Raw genomic sequence first — 13,328 nt, 5'->3', positions numbered from 1 at the left:
ACACATATACACAATAAAATATTATTCAGCTATAAAAAAGAATGAGATAAAATCATATCACTTACAGGAAAGTGGGTAGAACTGAAGATCATTGTGTTAAGTCAAACATCATTTTTTTTTCCCTTATACCTAAAACATGACATGTAGTCAACCACCCTGTTAGAGAAGGAGGCTGTGGACATCTAGTAATCTATCTGACTTGGGCTCAGAGCTCTCAGTCTTACCTGACAGAAAACCTCAAGGAGGCAGCTCCAGAGACCAAGCAATCCACAGAGCCTGGGCTTGGAGCATTCAGATTCAGGGTCAACCACAGCTCCCAGCTCCCACTCTCCACAGTCCAGCTTCCTTCTGCTTGAACTTCTTAGTGGGTCTATGCTCAACCCACCCCTTCCCCACAGCCACCTCTTGTATCCAGGTCCTGATTACACACAGGCTGGGTGTCCCCAGGCTCCTTGTACTGCAACTTTTCTTTGTTTTCAGGTCCCCAGAATAGCTCAGTTTCAGACAAGTACCCTTCACTTCATGGCATCTGATTATAGTACTCTGAGTTTCTGGGAGTGACAAAATGTCTCCCCTCTCCAATACTAGCCTGTCACTGTCAGTTCAAATCTCACAATCCCCCTCCCACTCCCCACTGGATCTAATGCTTGTGGGAACTGTGGGTTCTTTTGTGGCCAGGACTGGTAGTCTGACATCCTTACCTGGTTGACCTTGTGGTTGTGGCTTGAGCTCTTTCCCTTCCCTCCCTATAGTCAGTGTTAGATCTGAGGGATGTTTCTTACTTTTTTCTTGTTAGCCTTTCTGTGTTTCCATGTTTTTCAGCACTCCATTATCTCTTTCCTGATTCTGGATGTTCTCCTCTGAATAGTCCGCCTTTCTTATAGACTATTCTCATTCAGTTACAAGCTTCTAGGCTTCCATCTTGTGGTGGAGTTGGGGAACTACCTCTTAAGTAGTCCCTTTAGTATAATAAGTGCACAGAACTACAAGGACAGGCAGGAGGTTTCCCTGTGCTAAATCAAGTGAATGATGTTACATAAGCTACGTCTCCTGTTGGTTGTGGGGCTTAAACTCAGAGCCTGGTTGCTGTCCCTGAGGTGCTTTTGCTCACGGCTAGCATTCTATCACTTTTAGTGACAACTCCACTTCTAGGTTTTTGGTGATTAATGGAGATAACAACCTCAAGGGCTTTTCCTATCTGACTGGCTTCAAGCCATGATCCTCAGATCTCAGTCTCCTGAGTAGCTAGGATTACAAGCAGTGAGTTTTTTTTATAAACAATTCGCAATGAAGCAGAATCTTCATTTAAAAAAAGTTTTTGTTAACAAGATTTAAAGTTTTTTAAATCAGAAAATGTTAACTTTCCAATCAATGCTCTCTCTCACACACGGACACAGACACACACACACACACACAGACACACACACACACACACACAAAAGCGACTGGTACAAGCTCCATAATAAACTGTGTCCTTACACCTTTGTTCTGGGCACTTTGAAAAGTTAAATTTTCTGATGCACGAGTGATGGAGGCAGTACATAAGCCAAAAGTGGAGATGTGGCTCAAGCAGTAGAATACTAGCCTCGGACAAAAAAGCTAAACAAGAACACAAGGCTCTGAATACAAGCACAAGTACTGGTTAAAAAAAAAAGTCATGAATATCATGGCCAAAGCATGTAGTGACTCCCATTTTCTTGAGAGTCAAACCTGGATGTTAAAGGTCCATGTGACATGGCCTCTCTATTCCTCTGACCTCTGCTCTTGCTTCTTGCCATTACCCTTCTTCCATCTGCCCTTCTTGTCCTGGAACACTTGGCCACGTCTTGCCTGACCTCCCTGTACTGGCTGTTCTTTCTGCTTGGGCAGCCTTTCCTTGGGTGGCAGCATGCATGGCTAACTTCCACCCTGTCCAGATCGTCACTCAGGGAACTTTTTCCTGGGGCAAGTTCTCTCCATGTCCTTCCCACAGAGCCCCCAGTCCTTACCAATGTAGAATTTATGAATTTTAAATGCAGCCTACAGTTTACTTACCATCATATTACATTTATCATTATATTAAATTCCCCAACCAGGTACTGGAGTTTGAACTCAAGGCCTTGCATGCTCACTTGGCTTTTCTGCTTAAAGCTGGTGCTTTACTGCTTGAGTCACAACTCCACTTCTGGCTTTTTGGTGGTTAATTAGAGATAAGAGTCTCTTGGCTCTGTCTGTCCAGGCTGTCTTCTAATTGAGATCCTCAGATCTCAACTTACTGATTAGCTAGGATTACAGGTACAAACCACCTGTGTTCCGTAACTACCCTATATTTAAATGTTTAACAGATTCTGCTTTTGGTTGGCAGAATGATAAGGCTGCAGGAATGAATGTAGGTGGGTGTGTTTGAGATGTCTTCTATAGGTAAAAGTTTTGACCCCAAACTGAATCCTTTTTTTTTTTTTGCTCTTGGGATCATGGAAATAACAAGATCCAGTACTCACCGAACGGTGAAAGTAGACTTTTATTCTTAGCCAAGAATAGAAGTGAGAGGTAGATTCACTCACAAATCAACTTCTCAAACTTTTGAAGGCTGATGAAGCAATAGACATAGCAGAAAAGAAAATGAGTTGGTGGAACAGACTAAAAAAAGGGAAGAATATTCGTGTATTCTCTTTATAAAGAATAAGTTATCTGGTGGCCACTGGCACCCTCTTAGATTCAGCTAGTCCCAGTTAGCATACCTGAAGAGGGACTGCTGGTTTAGAAGCACCCTGACCTCAAAGATAAGCAAAATGAATCTCCAGCACGGGTGGCTCCCACCTGTCATCTTAGGTCCTCAAGAGGCTGAGATCTGAGGATTCTGACTGAAAGCCAGTCTGAATAGGAAAGTCCAAAGGTTTTCATTATACTCTTTCTAGCCATCAAGCAATTCCAAGCCTTAGCAATGGAGAGAAGGTACTGATTTGGGAGGGCTTATTTGCTAATTTCCCATTGCTTTGTCTGCCTGGCCCTGTGATCAGAACCCAAAGTCCCAACCCATCATCTCTGATTTTGGCAAGTTTCCTCCCCACCCCACCCCTATTTATTTGTTTGCCTGTCTGTTTTGCTACTTGACGAAATACTTGCTCACTGCTAGCAAAAGAACCTTTCCCACCAAACTGCACATTTCTGTTTTAAAAATTAAAATTTCACATAGTTCCTGTTAGCTTCATATGCTAAATTATACACAGTATGCTTTTTTCTTTTTCTTTCTTTCTTTTTTTAATACTGGGTTTGAACTCAAGAGCCTTGGTGCTTGCTTGGCAGGAACTTTACCACTTGAGCTACATCCCCAGTGGAAGAATAAATTTGGTTAAAAATCTAAATTTTCAGGTTAGTTAGAGTTCAGGGTTAGAGTTCAGGGCCCCTGGAGAACATCTTGCAGTGGAAGGCATGGCTGGATTGGAGAGCTGAGACAAAAATGCTAGATTGGTTAAAAAATCCCAGCTAGAAAAAAAAGAGAAGTCCTTCATCCTTCCTAGTTCCTCACAATCTTAGTTGAAGGAGAGCAGGTTGGGGGAATGTGGGAGAAAGACCTAGTTGAGAACTACAGTTTCAGGCCTGAGATCTGCAGTGACTTAGCAGGCCCTTCTCTGATTGCCTGGTTGTCCTAGGCCTCATTTGCATAGGGGTGACCACTCAGAGCATAGCTCTGAGTATAAAACCCCTAGACATAGAGACGGAGTCACGCAATGGGCTGGCAGAGTAGACATATACAGCAGCAGAAGCCTTGACTGGGATGCCTTTCTGAATAAAGTTCTCTGTACTCATTTTCTGTTGTCCAGGACTTCATTCCTGAGACAAAACCTGCAAAGCTACAGTGACAGTGCTGGCAGACAAGGTCTGCTGCTGAGCCACAATACTAAGCTGTTTTTGCCTGCTACAGAGCTACACAATCCTAGTGGTTGCTGCTGGCTAGGGAGCCAGTAACTTGAACAGACTCTACCCACAGTGAGGAACAACTGTAAGAAAATTGTGTATCATAGATCCACTCCCTTTTGCCTGCACTGGGCTTTGAACTCCAAGCCTGGCACTGTTGGCTTTCTTGTTCAGCTGGTGCTCTACCATTTGAATTATGCCTCTACCCCAACCTTTTGCTGGTTATTTTGGAGACAAACCTTCATGGTACTTTTCTACCCAGGCTGGTTTCCAAGTGCAATCTTTCTGATTTCAACCTCCTCAGGACCTAGGATCGCAGGCATGAGCCACCCATGCTTGGCTCCTTCGGCACTTTTTTTTTTTTGTCAGTTCTGGGGCTTGAACTCAGGGCCTGAGCACTGCCCTGGCTTCTTTTTGCTCAAGGCTAGCACTCTGCCAACTTGAGCCACAGCACCACTTCTGGCCTTTTCTATATATGTGGTGCTGAGGAATTGAACCAAGGGCTTTCATGTATTTGAGGCGAGCACTCTACCACTAGGCCATATTCCCAGCCCCCTCCAGCACTTTTTGCTCTGGTTATTTTTCCAAGTAGGCTTTTTGCTAGCTTGAACATCCTTTTATTTGGGGGTGGGAGGGGAGCACCTGTACTAAGGTGTGATCTCTGGTCTTATACTCTCTCCTGGCCTTTTCTCATTGTAGCACTTGAGTCATACCTCCACTTCCAGCCTTTTGCTGGTTAGTTGGAGATAGGAATCTCTTGGATTTGTCTTCCTAGGCTGGCTCTGAATCTCCATTCTCAGATCTCAACTTTTGAGTAGCTAGGATTATAGGTGTGAATCATTAGTGCTGGATACACCCAGCACTTTAAATTTATGGAGATGGGGGTCTCATGAACTTTTTACTAGGGCTGGCCTTGAACCAAGACTCCAGAGCTCAAATCCAAGTAGCTAGGATTATAGGTGTAATTAATCCACTGGTTCTGGTTAGTGAAAGTGTGTGTGTGTGTGTGCTGGTCTTGGGGCTTGAATTTGGGGCTTGGGTGCTGTTCCTGAGTTTTTTTTTGCTCAAGGCTAGCACTCTACCACTTTGACCCCCAGCTCTACTTCAGGTTTTCTGGTGGTTAATTGGAGGTAAGAGTCTCACAGACTTTTCTTGCCTGAGCTGGCTTCAAATCATGATCCTCAGATCTCAGCCTCCTGGGTAGCTAGGATTACAGGTGTGAGCCCCTGGCACACAGCAGGTTAGGGATGTCAAAGGTTGCAACAGGAGGGTTAGTCTAGAAACCTTGATTTTATTTTTGCAAGTAGGAAACTTTTATTATTGGCCTAGCATAGGATAAAGGACAAATAAATTTACAAATTAACTTCCCCATCCTTAGCTGTGGGAAGGTTCTAGACTTAAAATAATTGCTGGGCAGTAAAAGTTGGGTGTTTCCTGAGGAAAGGGGGTGGGGGCAGAGATTTTCCCATCTTTCCCCTTTTCTCTCTGGTGATCCTTTCTAGTTATGTTCTGGCCATCTTTAGCCTTTGCCAAGGAAGTCTTTCCGCAGAGCAGGCACAGAATTTGGTCTGTCCCACCCACAGAAAATTCTTCGAAACCTTAATTTTTTTTTTTTTCCAGTCCTGGGGCTTGAACTCAGGGCCTGAGCACTGTCCCTGGCTGCTTTCTGCTCCAGGCTAGCACTCTACCTCTTGAGCCACAACGCCACTTCCGGCTTTTTCTGTATGTGTAGTGCTGAGGAATCGAAACCAGGGCGCAGGAAAAGACCTTCCAAAACTTAGAATGCCACTCTGCAACTCAGGAGGCCGCCGGTGGGGATCTGAGGGATCTCTGCAAAGCTGGGACCTGGAGCAAAGCTGCCCCAGGCGAGGCCCCGCCCCGTCGCAGTCAACTCCCCGCCCCGCCCGCTCTGGCCTCCCTAGGTCGCGGCCCCGCCCCTGCTTTCCGCCCGGACCCCCCACGGCGTGAGGGCGTGGTCTCCGGCCACAGCCAATGAACGCCAGCGGGCCCCGCGGGCCGCGCGGCAAGGTTGCCCGGGCGACCGGCGCGCGACCCCGCCCTCCACTCTGAGGCTCCCGCGCGCGGATCAGTGCGGACTGGAAGCGCGGAGCTTGGGTCCTGTGCGCGCGAGCGACGCGCGATGACCACGTGGAGCCTCCGGCGGAGGCCAAGCCGCACATTCGGACTCCTACTGCTGGTCATCTTGAGCTTTCTGGTGCTCCGCAGGTGAGAGGGCGCCCCACCCACAATCTCCCGTGTCCCTTGCACACACCCCGGCTCTGCACACCTCTCGTTCTGCAGGCGCCAATCCCCAACTCTCACGGGAAATAGACCCAGCCTCCTCCTTCTTGGAGCTCGCCGACATCCAAGAGTCCTTTTGCACCTCCGGGTACTTTGAGCCAGGGGGGGGATCTAGGGCTCTCAGCCACACACCAAGCAGGTGTTGCCCACAGAGTCTCCAGGCATCTGCACAGTGAACTTTCCCCTGCACCGCACCTGTACTGCTGAGCTCTGTTGCTGTGAGACGCCTTCAGCCGTGTGGGGAAGTTGGCGGAACTGGCACCACATTCCTCTCAGATGACCCCCTCACTGCCCTCTGCCTGACCCCTTTCTGATATTCTCCAGTGCCCCCCACATTTCCTCCAGAGCCTGCCAGGAAGTTTCCGGTTTATGGTGCACTATGTAGTTAGCCCAACACAGTCATAAAGTCGCTGCCAGTGGGTGTCCTAGATCCTAGGCCCTGATTTGGCTGCACCAGATCAGTATTGATAAATGAGTCTTTCCATTTTACCCCTTTCCACATCACCAGCTTTACTCCTTCCTCCCACCCCACTTTTGAATGAATTGTTGATGGCAAGAGGTGGGGCTCACTGATAGAATGCTTTTACCAACCATCAGTGTAAAAGTTAACTGGGTGCTCGACTTCTGGATTTTTCTAAACTGTGTCTATTTATAGGAGTTTACAGCCCTGACCATCTTTCAGGTCGATTCCTGGCGCTTTCCATATTCAAAACATCCCTGTTGCTGGGAAGCAGACCAGCAGCATGGCATGGTTTGCAGCTGGAATTGCTGAGCTGAGGCTGAGCCATGGGAGCCCGTTGCAGGGCCACCGCCTCAGCTTTGTCTTTGACTTCTTTCTTCTTGTCTACCCATTATTTTACCTTTCTGGACTTTGACTGGGAGACAGGGATTTTTTTTGTTTTGTTTCTTGCCAGTCCTGGGGCTTGAACTCAGGGCCTGAGCACTGTCCCTGGCTTCTTTTTGCTCAAGGCTAGCATTCTACCACTTGAGCCACAGCACCACTTCCGGCTTCTTCTATGTATGTGGTGCTGAGGAATCGAACCCAGGGCTTCATGTATATGAGGCAAGCACTTTACCACTAGGCCATATTCCCAGTTTTTTTTTTTTAATGGAGATAGCAATTTAAAAATTTGAGATTTTTTTCCCCACATGAACATATTTGGAGACTACACCTTTTCCTGACATACATTACTTGCTTCTGAGATAATGAGAATGCCATAGTATTTTTGGGAGGAGAAAATGGATCTTTTCCCACTCTGAGGCTCAGAAAACTTAATGAGGCATCTCACTTCCCCAGTTGTTCCAAGACATTTCTTGTCTTGGAGGTGATCTGTAACCCCTTCTTATTTGGAAGAATGGTTTTGGCGCTTGTAGGAGCCCCAGCTTCCCAAGAGGTGTGAGGCTGATGTAACCCCTGGAAGAATCACTCAGGTCTGAGGCAGCAGGAGCATCTTGCAATAGCAGGGTGTTAAGGAGCCTGGGCTCCAGAGACCTGCAAGTAACCTGCTGTTTTGCTTGTCCTTGATCTGGGGTGTAGCTGTTCATGCACTGATCCCAGACAGGTCACAGTGAGGGACAGTATTAAAGAGTTGAGACTGGTCAGGTAGCACACCTTACTAGGCCTCAGGAAAAGGTATGAAGAAGAGGCTGTTTGTTGTCTGTCAGGTCACAGATGGGGTAGTAGGCTGGGCTGTGAAGAAGTCTAGCCTTCTGGGAGGTGAGTTGGCTATGTCTCCACCCAAGTGGATTGTCCATAGTAGGAATGAGACTGGGGCCTGTGGAGTGGCTTTTTTTTTTTTTTTTTGCCAGTCCTGGGGCTTGGATTCAGGGCCTGAGCACTGTCCCTGGCTTCTTCCCGCTCAAGGCTAGCACTCTGCTACTTGAGCCACAGCGCGATTTCTGGCCATTTTCTATATATGTGGTGCTGGGGAATCGAACCCAGGGCTTCATGTATATGAGGCAAGTGCTCTTGCCACTAGGCCATCTTCCCAGCTGTGGAGTGGCTTTTGGAATGGCAGCAGGGGATTAATATCTGTGACTCAAGCCTGGGAATTTGCTTGAACTCATTGAGAAAATGAATGTTTCTACTACCTCTTCTGTGTCAGCAGGTAAGAGAGAGAGGCTAGAGAATCAAGTTCAGGACCATCCCTTAGGATCTTCAGAATACACATCTTTCATTACCTTGTGATTATATCATCCTCATAACACTTTGTGCTGAACTTCTGTGATTGTAAGTTGCTCTAATAGTTTGGGTAACTGGCAAGAGCAGACTGTGTATCTCCTTCATGACTTACCTTGTTTATCCCAGCCTTGACTGGGTCATTACCTGAGTGGGAGGTAGGGGCCTCTCCCAGCTGTTGTTGGGGAATGTTGGTGTGGCCAGTGGAATATAGGTCACGAGGAACTGGCTCCTCAGCTCACAGTTTTGCCAAGCCCGGCTGTGAGAACCTGCCTTTCTCCTGGACCCCAGAAGGTAGGTGTTTGGAGGGCAACTAGGGTGGAGGAGGGAGGGCTTCAGTTTGTTCTTAGCATTTCTTTCCCATTAACTATTTGGTTATATCATAGCTAAGAAATAGGAGGGCTGGATTCACTTCAGGGGAGAATTTCAGCCTTAGGATTTTTAGACTGAATAAGTGCTTTTTTTAAAGTACCTCTATTGAAATATAATTATGGTACCAAAGCCTACATACATGGTATGTCTTCACCTGGGAAACCAGCACTATAAATCTATAAATTAAGATCGTGAAAACATACATCCACTCCTCCAGATTTTTCCCTCCATTCTGCCCTGATCACCAGACTCCAAATGACCACTGCTTTGTTGCTTTCTGCCACTGGATGTTGGTTTCCATGCTACAGAGTTTTATGGACATGTAAAATGTAAGGTGTGCCCTCTTTCATTTGGCCTTTTTCACTCAGCACATTATTCTGAGATCCAGGATGCTGGTGTCAGGGTGAGCCATACATTTTAGACAGGTGCCTGGCATCTTTTTCTTTCTGCTCCATGAGCGCAAGAATAGTCTGCTTGACGTGATCACCACATGGTTCCCACAGTGATTTTTTTTCCTTAATAAAAATGTATCACTGAGCAATATTTCAATCATCTCTACATGTCTCATGCTTGAAATTTTAGGTGGCAATGGAGAGAGAGAGAGAGAGAGAGAGAGGAGAGAGAGAGAGAGAGAGAGAGAGAGAGAGAGATACGCAGGTGCCAGAAGGCAGCCAGCATCACACTCATTTCCTCTCAGTCCCAAACTCTTTTTGACCAAAGAAAAGGGGAAGCCAGTCAAACCCCTTCTCCTTGTTAAAGGTGGATAACTTAGTTATGCAGGTCACTTACCTTGATCTAAATCATAGCCTGTCTTCCAAAAGAACGTGGACAAACTGTGTTTCTCTTCCTGAATTCTTGTGAGGTTGTGAATTTTTATAAGCTTTGCCTACTCTAGGACTCCACTGTGCTAGAGGCCTGAGTCAGAGTCTCTGGAATGTTCAAACTCTTTGAATGCTGTCCCTTTCATCTTCTAGTGGTGGAGTGGTGGTGTATTCAACATCTGGGAAGTGTCAAGCATACCTACCTGAGTAGTGGCTCTCATGGGATATCTGATCTACTTTGTGCTGGGAAATAGCACTCTGCTTCTTGAGCTACAGCGCCACTTCTGGCCATTTTCTATATACGTGGTGCTGGGGAATTGAACCCAGCACCTCATGTATACGAGGCAAGCACTCTTCCCACTAGGCCATATTCCCAGCCCCATGAGCACTGTTTTGAAGCATTGATATTATTGGTGAATTTATTTATTTAAGGGGCTGGGATACCCAGAAAATTGAGAGTAAACAGTTGCATAGCCTTGGCAGCAGATATTTCAGAAAGTTGGCCAGAGAGTTATCCTCACATCAGATCAAAGAAAGTAGTAAGTGAAATAAAATCACTTGGGTTTTTGTTTTCTTCTTCTTCTTCTTCTTCTTTTATTTTGGGCAGTCCTGAGACTTGAAATCAGGGCCTGGGCTCTGTCCCTGAGCTTTTTTTTTTTTTTTTTGCCAGTCCTGGGCCTTGGACTCAGGGCCTGAGCACTGTCCCTGGCTTCTTCCCGCTCAAGGCTAGCACTCTGCCACTTGAGCCACAGCGCAGCTTCTGGCCGTTTTCTGTATATGTGGTGCTGGGGAATCGAACCTAGGGCCTCGTGTATCCGAGGCAGGCACTCTTGCCACTAGGCTATATCTCCAGCCCGTCCCTGAGCTTTTTTTTGCTCAAGGCTTGTGTTGTATCACTTGAGCACATTTCCAGCTATTAATTGGAGATGAGAGTCTCATAGATTTTTTCTGTCCTGTATGGTTTTGAACCATGATCCTCAGATCTCAGCCTCCTGAGTAGCTTGGATTACAGTTGTGAGATACTGGAATCTGGCTTAAAAGCACTTAGTTTTTCATGAAATGATATGAGTTCCATTATGTTTTCTTGGATGCTTACCTGGAGAAGCATTGAGGAGAGGGTGGAGTATGGAAAGAATTCAGAGCATTTTGTACCTGAAAAGAACTCTGGAACCCAGGAGCTCCTTCCTACCTTCCCATTGTATCATCTGATCTTGGAGATGTTCCATGGGTCTAAATGGAATGACCTCATGGGACAGGAAACAATAAAAAAAATGGTATAGGGTGTGTGTGTGTGAGTGTGTGTGTGTGTGTGGTGTGTTGGTCTTGAGGCTTGAACTCAGAGCCTGGGAGCTGTCTCTGAGCTTTTTTGCTCAAGACTAGCCCTCTGCCACTTGAGCCATAGCTCCAGCTTTTCTGTGTGTGTGTTTAGTGAAGCATCTCATGGCCTTTCTGCTTGGGCTGGCTTTGAGCTGTAGTCCTCAAATCTCAGCCTCCTGTGGAGCTAGGATTACAGCTGTGAGCCACCAGTGTCCACCTATGTTAAATATTTCTAAAAATATGGGGCTTATTAACTATGAGACCCAAGAATCTATGTATCCCTATACACAGTAAACAGAATTTCCTTCTGTAAACCGTGGAGGAGCTGAGCTTAGCATATCCTTTATGCTGACCCAACAGATATGGAATATGCTATTTTGGAAATAACTTATCAAGATTTAAAATGAATATCTGTTATGGTCAGCAGTTCTACTCACAGAAATACATCCCAACAGACATTCACTACAACTCTGTTTGCAGGCAAAAGATTGTAAACAATCAATGCTCCTCAATAGAGAGTTGTTTAAATAAATTATGTGCCTAATGGACAAATGCATATGGCTATCTTCTTATATCTGGACATGATATCTTTAAAAGAAACCATTATCTGGTGGGAGGGAAGGAAGAGGGAGCCTAGGTGGAAGAGATGGCTGCTTGGGAGGTTGAGAGGGAGCTCCTGGATTTCAGAGTCATTTTTAGGCGTGAAATATTCCAAGATGAGAGGGTAGTTATTTAGAGTAGAGCCCTTTGGAGTTATTAGTTAACTAATCCAGAAGTGGAGATAGAATAATATACTGATTTATGAGATTATCAATGGAAAATTTCCCAAGAGTGAAGTACAGCCTCTCTAGATGCCCCTATAGGTTTTGTTGTCCTGTGTTGGATTATTAATGAAGAAATGTTGTATTGCACTGTTGAATCTCAAGGTGTTGCTCTAGTACAGACTTCTTCCTGTATATTTTTCCTACAGTGTTTAGGAAATGTTGCCCTTTGAACCATACTAATGTTCTAGGGTCAAGGAGGTAGCCACTTGCTCTGATTCTTTTTTTTTTTTTTTTTTGGCCAGTCCTGGGCCTTGGACTCAGGGCCTGAGCACTGTCCCTGGCTTCTTCCCGCTCAAGGCTAGCACTCTGCCACTTGAGCCACAGCGCCGCTTCTGGCCGTTTTCTGTATATGTGGTGCTGGGGAATCGAACCTAGGGCCTCGTGTATCCGAGGCAGGCACTCTTGCCATTAGGCTATATCCCCAGCCCCTACTTGCTCTGATTCTTGGAGCCTGGTGCTAGGTCAGTTCTTGGCTGGCAAGCTTCTCAAAGGTGCTAGGATTGCAGTAGTGCCTTGGGCTTCTGTCTCTGTAAAACTCACATGCTTGCTTTGGGAATGGAAGGTCCAAGTCCCAGCAAGCAAGAGTCTAAAGCATTAGTATGCAGGAAGCTGGGCCAGACACAGGACTGTGTTCTGTTTCTCTAGGCAGCAAGTTCTTGAGACCCAACGAGTGGTCCAAGAGGCAGTATTTGGAAGCCAAGGCCTGAGCTAAAGAATAAATCACTTCTTCTGTAGGCCTTCCACTTCCACTGTTGAGGGCAGAGAGAGCAGGGCTGCTGACGGGTGGGGTGGAAATGCCCCAAATGGTTAGGATAAAGGAACAGGAAATAGGACTTCATGGGACCTCAGAATTTGGAGATCAATGAATAGAAATTTACATTTACAATCTCAGTAAGGACATTTATACATGTAATGATGCCTTTTGGGGTGTTTAATAGACCTGCCATCTAAAATTATGGTCTTTTTCCTGGCCCCTGGAATGAAGAAGTCAGTGTTTTCTTGGTTGCCATGTTAGTTAATATGTCCTAGACTCAGAATCAGTTGAACCTCTGCCTTAGGAAGCCCCAATAAGGGTCACAGTTTTCCTGGGAATTGAATTAGTAAGTTGTTATCTGAGGGGACCAAGTATGTGTTACATCTAGCACTCAGAGAGTTAACCCTTGAGATCAGTAAGGACTTGTGTTATAGGAATTGCAGACTGACACTCAGCTTGCCCTTACCTTTGGCCTGCTTCAGATGGCACAATGGCTGCCTGGCATCTACTGCAGGTCATGAAACTCCCTCCAGAGTCTGGGCAGACAGTGTGGTAAAAGGATGCTTGAAGGAGAGGACTGTGGCCCAAGTCAAGCCATGGAAGTCTACCAAGAACTCAGGCACAAATTTGGGTTGGCAGAATCTGCAGCTGCCACAGGAGAGCCCTGTAGCATGGCAAGAGGCAACTCATGACTGTCTTGCTTTAGCACACCTCATTCAAAGAGCTTGTTCAAATAGAGGATTGTACCTGGGCCCTTCTCATCCCAGACATACTATAGGACCCTCTTGAAAACTTGAAATTTCATTCATGAGCTTGTCCAAAGTCAAGGAGATGTCCTTCTTCATTCTAACATGCCCACGTGA

The 13,328-nt window shown here is 46.1% G+C and overlaps 1 protein-coding gene across 1 annotated transcript in view; it reads left to right on the top strand.

Annotated features, from left to right (window-relative positions):
- The first annotated feature begins 5,994 nt into the window (after positions 1-5,994).
- Positions 5,995-13,328, top strand: part of Glb1l2 (galactosidase beta 1 like 2) — a 39,306-nt gene continuing 31,972 nt past the window's right edge. The window contains exon 1 of the mRNA XM_048343598.1: positions 5,995-6,123. Within this exon, the coding sequence (XP_048199555.1) occupies positions 6,038-6,123 (86 nt within the window). The 5' untranslated portion in view covers positions 5,995-6,037. The remainder of the gene's footprint in view (positions 6,124-13,328) is intronic.

This window comes from Perognathus longimembris, chromosome 3 (genome assembly GCF_023159225.1).
Source record: "Perognathus longimembris pacificus isolate PPM17 chromosome 3, ASM2315922v1, whole genome shotgun sequence".
Taxonomy (NCBI): Eukaryota; Metazoa; Chordata; class Mammalia; order Rodentia; family Heteromyidae; genus Perognathus; species Perognathus longimembris.
Note: the sequence above shows the minus strand (reverse complement) of the source record. Positions and strands in the feature narration are given on the sequence as shown.